The sequence below is a fragment of the Abrus precatorius genome, unplaced genomic scaffold (assembly GCF_003935025.1).
Source record: "Abrus precatorius isolate BTA unplaced genomic scaffold, Abrus_2018 Scaffold8, whole genome shotgun sequence".
Taxonomy (NCBI): Eukaryota; Viridiplantae; Streptophyta; class Magnoliopsida; order Fabales; family Fabaceae; genus Abrus; species Abrus precatorius.
Genome location: NW_020874428.1, coordinates 14,319,306 through 14,339,280, shown reverse-complemented (window position 1 = coordinate 14,339,280; position 19,975 = coordinate 14,319,306). Strand labels below are relative to the sequence as shown.

Here is a 19,975-nt window from a genome sequence, read left to right as displayed (position 1 = left end):
TACTATCACTTCTGAAAATAGTCACTTTCACCTCAAATTTTCTCCAAAGCCAAAAATCCATAGAATAAGTTTAAAAATTCCTGCACAATTATTCAAATGATTAAGATTGCAAATTATATCTATGTAAATCAGTGTAAATTAATCAAAAATTAAGAAACCTATGATATTTGACTGAAATGAAATTTTCATCTTATTTATACTTTCTAAGTACTTTTTCTATTATAGAACACTAAAAAGGCTAGTAAAAAATCAATAAAATATGGATTTATCACCCATCTAAGCCAGGAGCCTTAAAGTTACATATACTAAAAAGAGCAATTTTGACTTCAACTATGGTGGGAACATAATTTAAAATATCAAGGTCAACTAGCCTAAGGGCAAAATTAGATGTGGTTATAAAAGGAGCAGCATTTGGGCAATGATCAGTATAGATATCCTGAAAGTATTTTAAAACCATGTTTTGTAGAATGATAGGATCAAATTCTCAATCCCCTTATCATTTCTAAGAGTCTTAATCTGATTGATTTGTCTACAAATCATAATAGCTGTAACGCCCCTAATTTTGTAATATTAATTATTGATAATTATATAAATCTAAATGTATATTCATGTGTGTATTTTTAGATATATGTTGTGAATATGTATATATATATATATATATATATGTATATGTAGATGGGTGTATGCATAACTGGTTGGGCTGAAATGGGCTAAGTGCCTAAGTACCTAAGTGCAGGGCGTATTACTGGGCTGTTCTCGCTGTAGCGAGAGGGCCTTAGGAGAATGACTAAAACTGTCACCTTCTCGCTGTAGCGAGAAAGCGACAATTTGAGGTGCATTTCTGGGTACAGTCTCGCTAGAGCGAGAGGGTCTCGCTGTAGCGAGATCTTGCAGAAACCAGAGTGCAGTTTTCTCTGACTTTTTCGCTGTAGCGAGAGTGTCGCGACTAGAAAAAGATTTAAAGGGGGTTAGGGTTAGGGTTCGGGGAGAGTAATTTCTCCCTCTCCCTTCGAAATTCATTGGATTCTCTCATTCCTAAACCTTTTTTCACCGATTAAATTGCCTCCAAAGTCGTTCAGGAGATAGATTGAAGGTTAAATCCGTGTGGAGAACGCTTGGAGGTGAGTTTTAATTGTTAGGGTTTCAGTTTTTCATCCCCTTTCTTTGTTTTTGTGTTTTCCCTGGGTTCTCATGGAGTTTCTCCATGTGTTTAGGATGAAATCCGTGAGGGGAAGTACTTCTTGGTTGATTTAGCGTGTGGGACGTCAATTCGAGGTAAGAGGGGACTCTACCCTACTCCTTTATGTATGATATTGTAATGTGGCTGAGTAGAGGGTAGGAAATTGCTGAGATATGTGAAATGGGCACTTGTGCCGTTTATACATGTGTGTATATCTGAATGAAAATTGTGAAAATGTGGGCCTGAGGGCCGTGTAGTATGAATGAAAATAGGCTAGGGGCCGTGTGGCATGAATGAATTGTGGGCTATGTGTTGTGTGTGCTGTGGAAATGAAATGTGGGCCTAGTGCCGTATAGTTTAACAAATATGGGCCTAATGTCGTGTACTGTTAAATGTGAACTATGTGCCGTGTATTGAATGTGTGTGACTGGAGCGTAGTAACGCCGCTGTAATGTGCTATGAATGGTTCAACAATACACTGGGGATGTGGGAGATGAGGACAGTAAAAATACCTCAGGGAAGAAGGAGTGGTGGTGACACCGACTGCGGAATGGGTGTACCACGGGCCACACACTCTCTTCCTGACCAGACCTCTGACCACTATTTTTGTTGAGCGACCCGTGACTGCCCATGTGGTATCTGTGAGGCGGGGATAATCGGCGACCATTCATGGTGTAAATCTGTGATCACAGTGCTATAGTGAGTGTGGCTGTTGTGCGTATGCACGAGCTTGTGTGTTGTGCTTGTGAATGTGAAATGCTGTCTGTAGTTGTATTCGCTTAATGTATTGGTAATGTGCTGGAGGTGAGACTCTATGCTGACTATGTGCTTTTGGGTAGTGTAGAGTACTCACTCTTACATTCCTTTTTCAGGTAATCAAGACGACCAGTACTGGACTCAGTGAAGGGATGGATGAACTGCTATAGGACTTAATTTTTATTTTAAAATTTGTTGTAACTAAATTAGTCTTGTAGCAGTCATTTGATATTAATTTGTAACCCTTCCTTTATTTTGAAGTATTTTATAAAAATTGGTTATTTGAATTTGTGAAATTCTTATTAAATTGAAATTAAATTTAAGGTGTTACAATAGCCCTATGAAAAAACCTATTATTCCTATTGCCTAAATTGATCCTGTTAGATTTATAATGATGGAACCAAAAAGCTTCTTCAGAATCCAGGATATTCTGGTATTCCATCCATAAAGACTTCCTAAGGTTAATAAGAAAAGGGTTATATTGAACATCTAATTTAGCAAAAATGCCCTTGATCTTGTTTAATAAATGTCTTTTCCTCCTAAAAATGTTGCCAAAAAATTCACATTCCTGTAAATAATATGCTTTTGGAAACTATTAACATTAGTAGTCCAAGAGTTTGAAGGGATCCAATAATTTTTAACCTGATTTTTAAAATACTCATGGGCTATTCAAAGAGCTACAAAGTTAAAAGATTTATGACAAGGCATATGACATTCCTTATCTCTAATTTTTAACCACAAGACAACATGGTCAGATTTTATAATAGGAAGGTGGATGACAAAGCTATTAGGGAATAATAGCCTCCAAGAGTCATTAATCACAATTCTATCAATTCTTTCCTTGATGACTCCTATCTGCCAAGTAAAAAGGCTTCCTTTAAATCCCATATATTGAAGCCAACAAACATTAAGGCAGTCAGCAAATTAATTTAAAAGCCCAAGATTAATAGGCCTTCCCCCAACTTTCTCTTTTTCAAAGAGAACTGAATTAAAGCCTCTAGCTAGACACGAAGGGCCTGAAATTGTATGACTAAAATTAATAAGGGATTTCCAATATTGAGCTCTAAGCCCTTCCTGAGGGTTGGCATAAACAGAGGACAACACCCAATTTTGCTGGCCATTCCTCACTTTCAGGTGGATAAAGTATTTATTCTGGTCTAAGATATCTACCTTAATTTTCTTAGTGTTCCAACAACACCAAATACTCCCTGCAAAATTTACTGCATCAACTTTCACATAACCATCAAGATAGAACTTTTTCAAGACTAGATTAGCTTTGTTTAAATTAATCCTAGGTTCAAAAAGGGTAAAAATTCAGATTATAGATCCTAATTAGGTCATTAATAAGTTTGGGGAAGGTCTTCCACCTAGCACCCCTACTATTCCAAAACATACAATTCATGAACTAAGAGATTTAAGGGTTAAGGCATCTTTAGGATGCTAAGACAAACTAGAAGAAATAACTATAGGGTCATTATTACCCAAAAGAAATTGCTCCTAGATAGGAGTTTTATCAAGATCCATGGTTAAGGCCATATCAAGGGGTCTATTAGTGGGGTTCAGGTAGGGGATTCCTTGCTCCTTCCAAAGAAAATCAGGATTAAGTCCTATAAGGTCCTGGATACTATGACTAAAGCCCATATTTTTATGAAGAATATGTTGGTAAGTATTCATTAACATGAGAGTTTCTTTACTTTCCTTACTAAAATCACTTCCTTAGTCATTTTGTTTTGTATTATCATTGCTGCCTTGGGCAAGCTGAGTACTCCCCCCTAAACCTTTGTTGGCGCTACCCTTTCTTGGGTTAGGTCTAGGTTTTGCACCTTTCTTAACAGGAGTAGAAACTTTGGAGAAATTATAGGGCTTATTAGGTTTCATATTAGTTGAGGTATCTGTAGGAAAAGGAACCTTAGTCTGAGAAGGGCTTGAGGGTCTATCAATACTGGATTCTACTTCAGGTTCCTGGTTCCTAGAGGAGCTACTTAAGACATCAAATCTTGACTTTGGTGAAACTTCTTTGGCCTTACCATATTTAGATGGTACCCCATTTGTCAAGGGAGAACTAGGTTTTCTTCTAAGTTGCTTTTTAGCTAGCATCCAAGGCCCAAAATGAGCACCTTCCTTTCCTGCCTCATTATCAGTACTATCAATAACCATATCCCTGTTTAGAGTAGAGTTATTTCCTATCACATCCCCAACTGCTTCAAGATTATTAGGTTTCCTAGGTTCAGGTCCTATGCTGGATTGGTTGGATTTCCTCATCTCAATACACTGTTCTTGATGATGTCTATATTTACCACATTTAAAACAGATTAAATGCAGTCCCTCATATTCCACCTTAAATTCCTGTCCTAATGCTTTCAATGCAGGAATTAGTTTCCTTCTAAGATATATTTCAATGTAAATCTTAGAAAACTTACCCCTAGAAAGTACGGAGTATAGGGGTCAACTTTTAACATCGACCCCAAACAAGACTAAGGAGTATAGGGGTCAACTTTTAACATCGACCCCAAACAAGACCTAACCTACCAAAGAACTTTATTATTATACAACTCTAAGGGCATGTCAGGGATGCAAACCCAAACTACAATTTTCCTAAGGTTATAATTTTTATCCTAAAGAGGGGCCTCCACCTTTGAACTAACAAGTAATGGTTCAAGACCAACCAAGGCCCTTCAAATAGTGCTAACGTATAATCCTCCATGCTATCAAACTTGACTAAAAAAAAAAATTGTTATTTAAGTCCAAGATTTTTAGGAAACTATTTTTCCCCCACATACTACTCAGTTTCTGATTCAAGTAGTTAAAATTAACTGATTTACCAAGAAGTTTCACAATAAGTGTAAATCTCCAAGGGGCACACCATTCCTCATAATCTTCTAGAGGGATCCTAAGGTCGGGCCATAGGTTTTGGTTTGAAAGATGTATTTCTTCAATATCTTCAGTTTCAGTACTTATGTTAAAATCGTCTAATACTGATTTGACAATTTTAGCATCATTAAAAGCTAAATCAAAGTCATTCACACCTATTACTTTATCCTTATATGAACAAGAATCAGAAGGTTTAGGGTTAGAGAACACCTGATCCGACAACAACTCTTCAGATTTGGGGTCTTCGTGCATGCCTCCTTCCAGCAAATGAATCAAATCATTGGAGGCAATCTTTACCTTCATTGTACTCTGATCCACCAAGTCCACCTTTTCCTTAGATCTCTTCTCCCTTCAGTCCTTTCCATCCTTCAAGGTTGACGATGACGACAGTCTAATCCTAGGTTGCAGCCACCTCTGAGCTCATTTGTCTCTCTTCCAAGCGTTGCACAGGAATGATTGTATGGATAGCTAGGGCGAGAACCTACCTTCTTGAAAAACAAGTTCGCTTCTTGGTGAAAAAGAACAACCAAAACTTATTTTTAAACTAAGTATATCCTTCCATTGTTATTTTAATAATATGTCTTTGAAGGAAATAAAGCAAATGACCAATCCGTTTCCTAGAATGATGAATTTTAACAAAAGTTAATTTACGTACACCTTAGACCAAGATATATATGTTTTTTTTATTATATTATTTTATCGATATATTCTAAAGGAAGTAAAGTGAAAAAAATTGGATTGAAAAGTTTTAATGATTTATAATTTTTATGTTATATATATATATGCATGTACGTATATTTTATGTGCAGTTTAAACCATTTAAGCAATGACTCACTAGTTTAAATGACTCAATGCCCAATATCTCAACCAAGTCAATGTTGTGTCTAATGTAAATATAATAACATCACTTCACAATTTTATGGCACACTAAGACACGGTTTGTGATAGTAAATGGTAAACTTTTCTGTCTAGTCATTGTTCAAACTTCACATGTGGTTCAAGTTGTGCGTAGAACAATGCAAGAAAATGTATAACATCAGACTACTTTACTTTGCTTCTATGATTTTATTTACAAATATCAGAGTTAACGTACACATTAGAAGAAGTAACCCTGTACTTCCAATATCAGTATAAACAAATTTTCCTTTTCTCAATTCTTTTGATGGATGAAGATTGCAACGCATAAATTGTTCAATACACATTCAAAAGATCTTTTGGATACTGGCAACTTGGGCTGTTTCACTCATTTAACCTCCTTTTGGCAACCATGAGCGATATTAATATACAAGTACGTTACTAGTACCTCTTCAGCCAACTTCTAATACGAACTAAGCACCATGTTTTCAACAGTGTTTTGTGTTTTCTCCAACCATTGAAGTACTTACCAATCACATTTTTATAACTAGGCCTTTGCTGAACCAAAATCCAGTACTCAGAAGTATTTGGCCTTCCAGTTATGTACTCATTCTCTAAATTCAAGAGTTCTAAACGAGCTAATACTGGAATGAGCATCACATCAGCCATGGTAAACTCTTGACCTGCTAAATAAGGTGTTTCACTTAGCTGCCTCTCCACTTCATCAAGCAATCTAACCAAATGATCCTTGATTCTCCTCAAAACATCTGGATCTTTCAATTTCTCTTCAGTCTCATAGGCTTCTTTCAACTTCCTATGGTAATCACTTGCTAATTCGGGTGATTCAGACATGCGAGCAATCACCACTCGCCTTATGAACTTAGAAACATAATGGAGGTATTTCTCTGGTATATAGAAAAGTGTGAAAAGCTTGGGATCCCATTCTTGTATCTTCTGCATCCATTCAATCACTTCCCTGCTGCTAGTACTGATGCTATCAGCCCCTGAGGAGACCACGGCAATTCTTTCTATGTACCTGAACATTCAATAAAACAATAAAACTTAAGTTTGTAACGTAACGATTTGAAAGTAAATTCAAATTGTTAACACACTTTATTCTTAGTGTGAAGAAGGTTCAAATCAAGAAACAATACAAACCACTCCATTATGTTAAGTGCATAAACAATTTGCAGCTTTAAGGGAGTTGATTTGAGAGTAATGATGTACATGAAGAGAGCAGCTCTGTCAGCAATCAATTTTTCAGCTATTTCCTTCTTTGGCATATTACTTTCACACTCCCTAAAGTGATAATGTACCGATACCCCTCCTTTATTTATCACAGACAGACCTCTCTCAATTAATATAACATAACACCATGTCCTCTTTACACAGACATCTCCTGATTTATTACTAGAAAATGTTAATCTTGGCCCTTAAAGCTGAATTTAAACACCTAATAATAATAAGTTTTCATTTAAAAATAAGACATTTAATATAGTTTAGTATTTTTAATGTAATGAATGTTTTCATTTCCAATAAAAACTAACTACATTTAGATGCTTAAATTCAGCTCTAAGGATTGAGGTTAAGAAAACCTTTTATTAATTGTTTGTGAGAGGTCAAAAAAAGAAGGTCCAGGTGCAATATCGCTTAAAAATTCAGAGGTGTGATGTAATTTATCCTTTTTTCTTTGGTATTTCCCTTTCAAGTTCCACATACTCTTCAAAAATGATGTTCTTTTATGCACAACTATTCATGTAACTAGAAATGGTATGATAAACAAGGGGTATTAAGAAGAGGGCATACTGGATTATATCAATAGTATTGTAAATGATGTGAGAGCCATTTTGGAAAACTGGGAGTCTTCCACTGGGATTCATCTTGAAGAATGAGGAATCCAAATTCTTGCCTGTTATGGGATTGACATGGTAAGATGTATAATCTACACCTTCCTCCTCCAATGCAAGTCTAACCTTCTGGCTGTCCAAATCCAACGGATGATGATATAACTGCATTTTCTTATCACCTCTTAGGATGTTTCTTGCAGGTACTGTCCTAATAGTTAAGCATTGTTGTAAAACAATATCAAAATTGTTTTAAGAGCAATCATAAATTATTACTAAATTATACGCTGTTGTTCTTTAGTCTCTCAAAAAGTCAAATTAGCATTAACCTTTTATAGAAGCCTCGTCTCATGAATCATAATTGATGCATAGCACAGAAAATTAAAGCCACACATCGCAATATGAATTGATCTCTAAATTCCAGGGCTTCTACATGCAATATTGATTGTACCAACAAGATTTCATCCAAATGTAGATGGATTATAAGCAAATCAGCCAATAAGGATTTAATTTAATGATTCACCACCATAAAAGGAGATACAACTAACTGGTTTAATATGCTTGCAAATGCAAGCACTAATCAAATATTGAGTTTGGAAGATTAAGATGCCAAAGCTCAAATTCACGAAGAAAACAAACAACATAATGGCAAATAGCCAATAATGACCAAAACTCCTAAACCGACCAACTATCCAAAGCATCATCAGGAAGATAAATACACAAATAGTGTTAATAAGCATAGCATAAGATTATCTAACAACCCAAAAGCAGCCAATTTCATAAGCAAAATTGAAGTCAAGGAACAACATAAGCATAAGCAGACTCGAAATTGACAAGGTAAGGGGATGTTTCTGGTTGACAGTTGTTGAAGTTGAGCAGAGAGTAACATACCCAGAAGCAGAGAATTGGAATAAAGAAGGAAACGAGTTAGCGTTGAGTTAGGCTTTAGGAGAATTTTGCTAGAGACAACAATAAAAAGCTGAAAAGGCTTAAACTAAACTACAAAGTGAAGAGTAAAAAGTATGCCAAATGCGAAGCTTCCATAACTTTCAGTTACTTTTACATTATATATTATTAGATTATCGGAAAAGAAAGGTCTCCTCGTCCCACTTGTTCAATTTCGGACACGTAATTCACACCCAGTATCTAATGATATAAGAATACTAATACAGTTCCTCAGAAAATAAAAGGGTGCCAAAAGCCTAAAAAATATGTCTTAACATGTTTAGAAGACTTCTTACGTATACAAATATTTTATTTTAAAATAAATATCTATAATATATAATAAAATTATTTAAAATATTAATTTGTAAAAAAATTATTTTAACCTAATTTTAAGTAATATATATTAAAATAATAAAAATTTAATAAAATTATAATAATTTTAAAATATAATATTTTAAAATAATAAAATATAAATATAAATACGTAAATTCACAGAGAATAAACATTTATATAAGATAATAAAGAAAAAGTTAAAAAACAACTTTTATTTTTAAAAATTTAGAATAAAATTCATAAAAATTGAGAAAAATTAAAATATTCACAATCTTTTATTATTTATTGTTTCCTTTAAACATTTTTATAACAACGTTTCAGTTTATTACATTTACTTGAGTTTGGTTTGGATTTGGAAAATTTCTGAGGAAGAGAATTCAAGTTCCGACTTTGTCAACCCTAAAACGCAACAGTTTTGCTTATGCATGAATGTGGTGAACTTTTTAAAAAGCTTTAAGCAACAACTAGTATTTGCAGTACGTTGTAAGGTTGGACAAGATTTTGTTACCTGTACAAAGGGTTTGTTTGATTTAGTTTTACTTTTTAGTTTTTAAAAATTATATTTTAAAATTATTTTATAAAATTATTTTTAAAAAGAGAATGAAAATAAAATTTGTTTATTAATTTAATTTTCAAAACTGTTTTTAAGATGAGAAAATAAGAAAATTTATTTAATAAATTTGTTTTTAAAAACAAATTTTAAAAATTAAAAAAAATGTGTTTGGTTTTATTTATTTTTTATTTAATATTTAAAATTAAATGAATATATATATATATATATTTGATATTTAATTTTAGTAATTTTTTATTTAATTAAATCTATATTTTATATTTAAAAGAAAAATATTGAATTAAAAAATTCTTAAAATCTTAAAATTCAATATTAAATTGAAGTAATACTTGTGATGTAGAGAGTTTTATAAATTATGAAAATTACAAAATAAATCAATATTAAACTATAAAATAATGATTAATTTTAATATTAAATAATTTTTAATAAAAAAATAATATGAATAAGTAATATCACAAAAAAAATAACACTAATATAATAAAACAAGTAAATATGTATATTAAGAATAAATTTTGCAACGTATGTATAACTATTTATAATTGGATATGCATAAACCAATACTAACTAGTTTTATATTGTGCTCACATTTGATTTGTAATATGATTTTTAAATATTTCCATCTCAATTGTACTTTTATTAAATATTTTGACTAAATTATGATCATTGGAGCTAGTTTCTTCTATGACTCGAAACTCTATTCTCATGCTCAATTTCGATAGAATTCATTTCTTCTCATATCCTAAATAAATCATCAAATTTCACTATCGTATGTAATTATAAATAGTACAACATGCAATTACTATGAGTTGTTGCCTATAAGATTTTATATGGAGGCATCAACTTCAAAATAAGAAACCTATTTTTCAAGATTGCAAAGCAACGCTCAATTGTCATTCTCAAAGAATAGTGTCTGTAGTTGAATAACTCTGTAGGTCTCCTTGGTTGCCTGGCTTGACCTCTATATTCTTGTGCATGATACCTTTCTCTCCTATAAGGGGGAAGAAAACCTCCTGTACATGGATGACCAGAATCAACAAGATAGAACAAACCTACATCACATAGAACATATATTTATGAATATTTTTTTCATCAATTAAAATAGTTGAATTATAATATAATTACTTACCTTTAGATGGTCATGAAAAATTTGCATTTGAGTTGGTAAGTGCATCCAAAAAAAACTTTTGAATCATGTGCACTTCCTTCCTATTTTGAATACACAAATATAAACATTATATTAAAATCACAAACAAAAATAACATTCTGTGTGATAGCTGCTTTTTTTATCTTTATATGCAATTTTTTTTTCAACAAGAACCCATACACTATAAGTGCTATCAATTACACCTATGTAGTTCCATAACAATAGCTCAATTGTTTTTCCAGCTTTTCTTTCCAACAAGCATACTACTCTTAATACTTGCTTAAAATAACAAAACACTATTTCTGTTGAATGTTGAAAGCGATATGCAATAACTTTATGGTGAACATTCTACCCAATTATAAATAAAAATATAAAAACTTTCTCTTCAAGAAATATATTCCTTGAGTTACTTAAGTAACTCTTTGCCTTCAACTCATCACAAAATTTAACAAAGCAGACATTCTTCATTCGAAGTAACTCGAAACAAGTTTCTTTATTTCGATTTAATAACTCTTAAGTATAATCAAAATCACTTAATGCAAATGTTCAAACTTTTTCTTTGTTCAGAAATTTATGATTATAATCATAAAGTATGTTAATTAAAAGAAACTTAGTTAACTCATCATCACTTAAATCATAAAAAGAATCATCACTTTTATTAATATCCATTATAATTATAACTTGTCATATAATTTCAACAAAACATTGATAAAAAAAGTTATTCAATGAAAATTATATAATAAAAATGTAATAACATAAACATAAAATTTAAAATATTTCATAAAAACACTCAAATAAATGTTCACCATAAATTAAAACCATAATCATAGAAATAATAAATAAATATACTAAAAAGATATCTAAAGTTTTATCCTTAAAGCCTAAATAACCATGCTTGTTTTTTATCAGTAGACATGGCAAGAAATATTTCTCTCTAATCAACTTTAAGGGTGGGCGTCAACTGCAAGTGTGTTGATCTGAAGGTGTCAACTATGAGGGTGAGGTAAACTGTGAGGGTGTTGATCTAAAGGTGTCGACAATGAAGGTGGGCATCAACTTTGAGGGTGAGCATTGACTATGAAGGTGAGTGTTAATGGTGAGGGTGTCGATCTGATGATCTGATTGTGCTGTGACGATGTGTAAGCCCTAACCCAATTTTTTCTTAATTTACAAAGTGCCATTAATGAAAATTAAATTCTCTGCAATGCACATAAGCCTTCAGTCCAAAGACATTGAAACATCTCCTCATAATAATTTTGTTGCAATGCACCTTTTTCTTAACAATGATGGGTATAAGGGCTATTTTGAAGAATGTGAAAATGAAACAAACACATGGAAGCGATGAGTTTAACTTTTGCAATTTACTTCATCACTTATCAAAGTTTAGTAAGTAGGAACTAATTTTTAATAAGTTAAAAAAAGTTAGATATTATATAATAACAAAATTTTTGTAGAACTAAATTCAAAAGGTACAACTTTTGTAAGAACCAACTATTTACTTGTCTTAAAATATTATTTTAGTTACTAGTTAAAATGAGTTTTTTTTTTTTATTTCCATTATTTAAAAACTTCATATTTTTTATTCCTTTAACTTTTACTCTTTATTTTCAAGTTCAACTTTTTAAAACTATCATTTTTTATTCTTCTAAGTATTTAACACGGTTGTTTGAGTCAAGTATGACTACTATAGATTACAAAGCTCTCTCTTAGAGTATTTAATATAATTGCATTTATTTTTATTGAGACTCAAACTCAAGACCATAGGTTAAGCTGAAAAAACTCTTACTAATTGATCCATGTAATTAATAATAAATTATTTCATTGTTAAATTTTATTAAAATATAACTAAATCATTAAATATTATATTTTACAATATAAAATCACCAAAAATAAATAAATAAATTAATTAATTCATATTATTTCATTTTATTTAATAAAAATATTCTAAAATGAGAGTAAAATTAAAATTTTATAATTATTAAATTTTAATCTTTGAACCCAAATTTAACGATGTTTTCATTTGTCATTTTATATTTATCAGTTAATTTAACAACTAAATTTATTAAATATTTTTAATTTAATAAACTAGGCTTGCAGTGAGTTTTTGTGAAATGCATCCTTTATCCTTATTGAATCACCTCTTATAAGCAGACCCCAGCAGTGAAAATCAAGACATTAAATTATTTTGAAAAATAAAAAAGGATGGAAGTAACATAAGAGAATTTATGTAACACAAGTCGCTGTGAGACAACTATTAATTCCTCGTTTGGTAGGTCACTGAATTAGTGACTTTTTTTTTTATCAAAAGAGTCTTTACTGTTTTATATTTGTTTTTGGAAATACTTAGTTTAAATTTAATTGTCGAAATGAAGAGACATGCATGGAAAAGTAAAGCATTTGTAGTTTTTTAAAATATGATGGCATGAGTATCAAGAAAACAAGAAATAAAAATGAGTTTATAAATGAACACATCAAAATTTTATGGATAATTGGTCAGAGTTCAAGATATACTAGTATTTTGCCAAATTGTTATACTGGGATTAATCAAATATGATATAGTACTATATTCAATATATTTCAATTAGAAGGGAGAAAAAAACAAAAGAATAACGTGTTGGTTCTAGCAAAGGTGAGTGAATTCTCACAAGAATTCAATTTCTTTTTTCGTCATTATAAGAATTCAAAATTGAGTCATTTTTGGTCTTGAGAAGAAGGTTTGGGTCGAATCTTGCACCACAACGATGTTTGGGTAAGGCACGCATCAAATTGGCCCATTTTGAAACCTTTATTCGGCTGCTGTGGTTTTCATATTCGGTTGATGAGGGTCCCTCAAAGGCCCAGGTGTATCCAATTGTAAAAACTTTGGTTCATAGACATCATTTATCTACATTCAAGCCTCAAACTTCAGCTTTTTTGACAAAATAAATAAATAAATAAATAATTCACTGTTTATATAATTATATGCCCTCCTTGGCTTTTAATACAATTCATATAATCTATAGAACAAATAGATAAATATATTAATTGTATTGTCATTGATAATGCAATGTCAAGTATGTGTTTAGTCCTTGATAATATAATTCACATTATATGCCCTCGTAGGTTTTTAATACAATGTCTAGTGTGTATTTATGTTTTCTGTTTAACAAAGAATAAAGTGTAAATCTTTTATTTTTTATTTTTTTTCCTTTTTGAGTAAACTCCCAAGTCTTAGTTCAGATTAACAATTTGCAATGAAAATTTTGATTTTCTTTGGTGACTCACCCTGTTTGTCCAATGATCTTTTTATATGTCATTTGTCAGAGTAAATAACTAAAACCAAATTGAAGGGAACCAGAAGCCATACTTTTAATTAAATTACATAAACTAATAAAACCCCTTAAAATATATTGATTTTTTTATTTAAAAATATATCATAACTTGTTAATTTTATCTTCATTTAATGTTATTATATTTAATCTCATTACTAATATTTTAATTTAATATTTTATCAACTTCATTCATTAAAAGTAAACAAAGAATAAAAAATGATTCTTAAGAACTATAACATATCTTGTAACAAGGACAACCAAAACTTTTAAAATTTTTCCATCTAAATCATAGATATTTTCCCCATCAATCAATCCTCATTGAGTTAAATAAAATTATTATGGACAACAAAATTTTTCTCCAAATATTTAATATAGCAAAATTATTTCAAATTAAATTTAAACAATTCCACATCAATCACTTGGTTTTCAAAATTTTCTAAGTTGTGTCATATATAATAAAGAAGGGAGGGAGTTACCAAGTAGTTTTACCGACCAACCCTCTTTTCTAATTGTATTTAAGCAATTCATGTAGATTTCTTTCTCATGGTTTGCATAATTTGGGCAACAAAAATCGATATGTAATTTGATCCTAAACAAAACCAAACCTTCCCCTTCTTCCCTTGGCATAAACTCCACGGGAGGATCTATTAGAAGATACAATCCTCAAAAGAAGCATTGTAGAAACATTAAATTTAAGTGGCTCTCATTGTCCTAAAAACTCTCTTGATCAAACATATGGGCACTGCACTAAGTCTAAATATCCACAGCATCTCACATGGATGGAGAGAGAGTGGTACCCCTATAAATCTTCCACATAAATGTGACATCTAACTAACATGGACCAATGCACTTAAATTACATTGTTAGGCCAAACATAAGCATCAACTATCCATTTCAAACTGGCTTGTGCATCAAGTTAAACGTGCTCCCATATTTAAATACAGATAATTCAAGATTTTGTTTGGTGCTGCAGATACGGTTCCAATTCTTCAATTTGATTCGCCTACAAACTAAAAAATGCTATCTTCCTTCAAAATTTTCCCTCTCAAATGCCTCTTCTGGTCCTACCTTCGTACATGTTTACAGCTATCCCCATTTCCTCATTGTAGTCACATTATATTTAGATGTTGGTTTTATACTATGTTTTCCCTACCCACATGACCTTATTAGAAGTTATATATCATGGAAAGTACTGAATGTCATTCTTTTAATTTGAGGCATGCCACTACATAGTTTGTGCTTGAATTGACATCAAATTAGTTTTAAACTTTATATAAGTTATAATTTTTTATGCTTAGACAAGGTTTAACATAATTTTAATTAGTTTTGAAACACACATATGTCTTCACACGTGGACGACATGCAATTGCAAAAACAAATGTTTTTTTTTCTTAAATTTCTTCTTCATTTATATTTTCAGAGATTTTTATTTTATTTTTTGTTATTTTATTTTTATGATCCATTGGTTTTGCAAGGACCACAAATTGTAGTAGGTGGAAGAAGTAAGGGGGCACGATATAATTTGTGTCAGTGCTTCAAATTTAACATAATTGAACTTCCTACATCAAGTGTGACAGTGACTGCAGGCAACATGACACTCGTACTTTTCTTTCTTATACTTACATTTCCTTCAACTGTGTTGCTTAGATTTTATTGCTGGGAATTGAATTCACTTAACTCTCGTATGCTTTTAAAATTGAATTATTTTGTTTGTGAAGTTTAGTTGGATTTGTATTCCTACTTGATATACACCTTTTTTCATTTCTAACGTTTCACTAAAGTTCTGATTTGATCCTAATTATTTTCGTTTACGCCCCCAACATTAGCCTTTCATTTTAATGGAATTTGAATTCAATGCACTCAAAAAAATATGTTGATTGTGCAATTTAAATGTACAGATATTCTGTATTCAGAACAATATATAATTTGTATAAATAGAAAAATACCGGTATTTTAAATTCAACCACATCAATAAATAATTTATTTAAAAATGAGTTTTTATATATTTCTCATGTTGAAAAAAAAAGTATTAATATTTTCTTATTAAAAAATAGCAGAAGGAATTAAAAGTACCATTCAAACTGTTAACCACAGAAGAAGGTTAACATGGATTTCATGTGTCTTTTCGTCACTCACATGGATACAATATTTGGAATTTGATAATTTTATGTTGCAAAAGTTTAGATACACTTCTGAAATGTTATGTTAGTAATAGTATAGTAAAAATGCAAACATTTATTACCTTGTTCACTTTAGAAAACCCATTCTGGAAGTTCTTGTCTTGGGCTGCATAAACGAGGGAAACATACATAAATCCAACCCAAAATCAAATCATCTTCTCAAATTTCTTAGGTAATTATAAAACTACCCGGAACACAAACCTCAAAAGGGAAAACTATATTTTTTTCAAAACAAATAAGCATTTTGTTAGGGTAAAAGTTAGATTATAACTCATTCGGTATACAAACCTCAACAAAACAACAGTTAATGTTAATTCAATATTAATCACTCGCTTAAAAGTGAACTGAGTAAGTCTTCCTATATAGTCATGATAAAGAAAGTATACAAATAATTCGTCGCACCTAGCGTCTGGACTATTCCTTGATATATACATACAGGATAAGTGTGTCAAATTCTACCACTGGGTACTCAAAAGAAATACTATAATCCATATTCATTTCTAACATAAAGACATTACCAATTCATCATTATAATCTATAATAAACTTGTAGTAACAAAATCGTTGTCACTCCCTAAATACAAGATGTAACCAACTAAACATAAATTCTAATATTTCTCTAAGGAATATTCATCTTGCTTCCCTGCAATAATTAGTAAGGATGAGTCTCTTTTCTCATTACTAAACATGATTAACAATAATGTTAGGTAATACATACATGAATAACACACCAATCAATCAAGAATAAAAAAATACATTTCATATACATGAATATTATAATTTTATTCCAACGTGCTTTTTAATATTCCTAAATTCCTTATCTCAACATTCATTGATTCTAGAATCTCCTGAGGTCTTCCTTAATATAGATAGTTGTTGGATAGTTGTAGCAACACGGATACAACGTATGCTAACCTAACTCTTTTTAGCAAAAGTATATTCAGGAGTTTACGTCAGAAAATGAATGTAAAGCTTATGGTGCTTTTACTCTTATAAATTATGCACAAATAAAAAGAAAAAACATCCACTACCATCATTTCTCCAAGATTTCCAAAATTACCTCTATCTTCCACACTTCTAGTATATCTCTGAACTATCCACACTTATCCTTATCATTTTCATTTCTTATTATGACTTTACTCTTTTTTTATTTCTCATCATAACATAAACTTGTCACTTTTATGATAATATATTTTTCATCTTTTTTCTCTTTCTATTTTATTCAAGTCCACTTTTTATATCATATATCAATCAATCATGCCAAAGTTCGGACACCTCTGAACTCAGTCCAAATCTTACATATATTATATTCAACGCACATATCATTCAAGTCATCAAAGATAAGGAAAACATATTTCATCAATAATTTCATTCAAACATATACAAACAAGAAACACACAATAACATTCTCATGAGCACAAAACACATCATGTTCTCAGTAATAAAATAGAGTTCTCTTTACCTTAAATAGATAATTTTGTGAAGAAATTAGTGGAATAGATCGTCCAAAAGACCAATGTCTTCCTACATATTACAAAGAAGAGTACTTTTTTAGAAGAGAGAAAATAGAAGAAAATAGAGATAAGATTGAAGAGTCAAGCTCCAAGAAACTTACTAGTGATTCAGTAGAACGAAGGTTCAAACTCGGATTTGGGATAAGTTCAGAGCTCAGAGGTTTTCTTTGAGAGGAAAGGAAGAGAGAGTTCAGAGAGGAAAGTTAGAGAATGTTTCTTTGATTGTAATGCAAGTTTTCTGAGTTTAAATTCCTTAAATGCCCTTCAAATTTGCGCACTCTTACTTGAGCGAGGTCATTCTCGTCTAAGCGAGCTTCTTTCTACTTGACCGAGAAAACCAGACAATGATTTTTCAACTTTTTTTTGATGTTCTTCCTTGAGCGAGGGTATTCTCGTTTGAGCGAGAATAGGTCTAGAGAGTTCCTCATTCACCTTGTGTCTTTTTGCCTAAGCGAGATCAATCTCGCATGGACAAAAGAATAGTTGGGGACATTATCCTTAGTCGCTTGAACAAGACTTATCTCGCTTAAGCTAAAAGGAATATTCTTTTATTCTTTATTTTAGGATTGTTATAGACGTCCTAGGTGATGCTAAAGTGACTTAATGCTATTTATTTAATCCTCTGTTGACTTTTTTATTTAAAAAATTATTAAAAAATGGTGAAGTTTTCTCTTCTTTTTCCTCCTCCCGTAGCTCCTTCACCTCTTCCCCCTAACCCACCAACCCTATCTCTTCCTCCTGCATCCCCGCCTTTTCTTTTCCTACAATTTTCCTTCTCCTCCCACAGCTTGGCGCTTCATCCTCCATTTCCTATTCCCCTTCAACTCTCCCAAGCCTTCCTTCTCTCCTCTCGTTCTCATTCTCATTTCTGCAGCTCCTTTTCTCCTTTCTCGCGGCCCCCTAATAGACCTCCAGCAAGTGAGAACATTGAGTACAAATAACTAAAAAATTATTCACACCATATTAAAGAATTGATTTGATGTTTCTTTATATATCTTATTCTGAAATATACTTTATAGATAATTTGAACTACATGTCATCCAGCGCAATGTGGGGAAACACACTTCTTTCTATGCCCTTTGTTTCATTTGCTTACATATCACTTTATTTTTGGTTTTGCTATTTTACAAGATTGAGTTCACTTTTTAATATTGAGGTAGAAAGGTAATTAACTTAAAACTGAATGCAATCTAGAAAGTTTCTTCAATTTGCAGATTTAAGCTTTTGGGACATTAAGACTTCTTTATGCTCTGTATCAAGGTAAACTAATGATCAACATAAAATAATTTTACAAGTGAAAAATATCAACAACTTTCACAAATTGCAAGTGCTGAGAGTCACAACTGGAAATTAATTTAAAAGATGAATATTAAATTTACAAGATGTGGATAAACGCCTATCAAAAGCTATTGAAAACAAACTTATAGCAAATTACCTCTAAAAATGCTGCATGAAAGATTTGAGATAATAATACACATGTATTTTGTTATGCAAGAAAGGGGGAAGGGGGCTACAAGGATGGGGAAAGGGGGCTGTAGGAATGAGAATAAGAGAAAAGAAAGAAGACTTAGGAGAGTTGAAGGAGAATAAGAGAGGGATGATGAAACGCAGGGATTGTGAGAGGGGAGAGGAAGTTATAGGGAAGAGAAAGAAAAAGTTATAGAATTTTCAAAAATAACTAACGTAAAAAAAAGTTACTTTGAGAATAAAATTGAATAAAAAAAAGTTAAAAAATTAAATTAAATTTTATTTTATTTTAAAGTTAAAAAATAAAAAAATTAATTTTACTTTTTTTTCCCGTAAACTACCGTCTTATCCCTTTGTATCAAAGAAAGGCTACTTGCATTTCCTTCGTTTTTTGTTTACTTTGTTTGAATTTATATTTAATTATAATTTCTAGGATGGAGCTATGGTTTGCCATTGCCGCTATTGATCGCTTACCTTTTTGGTTAATTTGATGACGTGATTTTCCAAACCCCCTTTTGGCGGTGATTAGTGTCAAAGTACTGATCCAAAACTCAAAATATTGTACTAAGTATTAATGTGAGTACTACGTCTCAACTACCTTGTTTTCCTTGCACTGGGCAGGATTTGAGGGTCATTAGTTTAAGTGTTTGTTTGGTCCTTAAGTTACCCAAATTGTGTATATGTTGGAATTTGGGGAGTGGTGACAATCTACGTCCATGATACTCTAGTTTAAATATTTTATTCCCTCTTAAATATATCTCAATATTTTTTTAACTTACATTTGCAGAAACATGTGAAGTAACTTAAATATTATATTTTTTAATTTTTTATTTTTTTCTTTTTGAATCTTTAACTAGCGTCCTTATGATATCGGTTAATATTATTTTAATTATTAAATACAGAAAATAGTAAATGTTTTTATGGTTTCATTTATTGAAAATATTCAATTTTTCTGCATGAAGTTGCCTATTTCAATGCAAATTACCACAAATGTATAAAATTGTT

At 31.2% G+C, this 19,975-nt stretch overlaps 1 protein-coding gene across 2 annotated transcripts; it reads right to left on the bottom strand.

The window, feature by feature from the left end:
* Positions 1–6,103: 6,103 nt before the first annotated feature.
* On the bottom strand, positions 6,104–8,526 carry LOC113847981 (glutathione S-transferase TCHQD-like). 2 transcript variants are annotated; one of them, XM_027477323.1, is made up of 3 exons: positions 8,398–8,526; positions 7,469–7,712; positions 6,104–6,698 (listed from the first exon to the last, which is right to left on the bottom strand). In XM_027477323.1, the coding sequence occupies exons 2-3, from the start codon at positions 7,675–7,677 to the stop codon at positions 6,104–6,106; spliced, it is 804 nt and encodes a 267-aa protein (XP_027333124.1). In that variant the 5' UTR covers positions 7,678–7,712; positions 8,398–8,526. The 2 variants fall into 2 exon arrangements, with proteins under 2 accessions (XP_027333124.1, XP_027333125.1); XM_027477324.1 differs by having other exon boundaries at positions 7,469–7,717; positions 8,398–8,466.
* Positions 8,527–19,975: the final 11,449 nt, after the last annotated feature.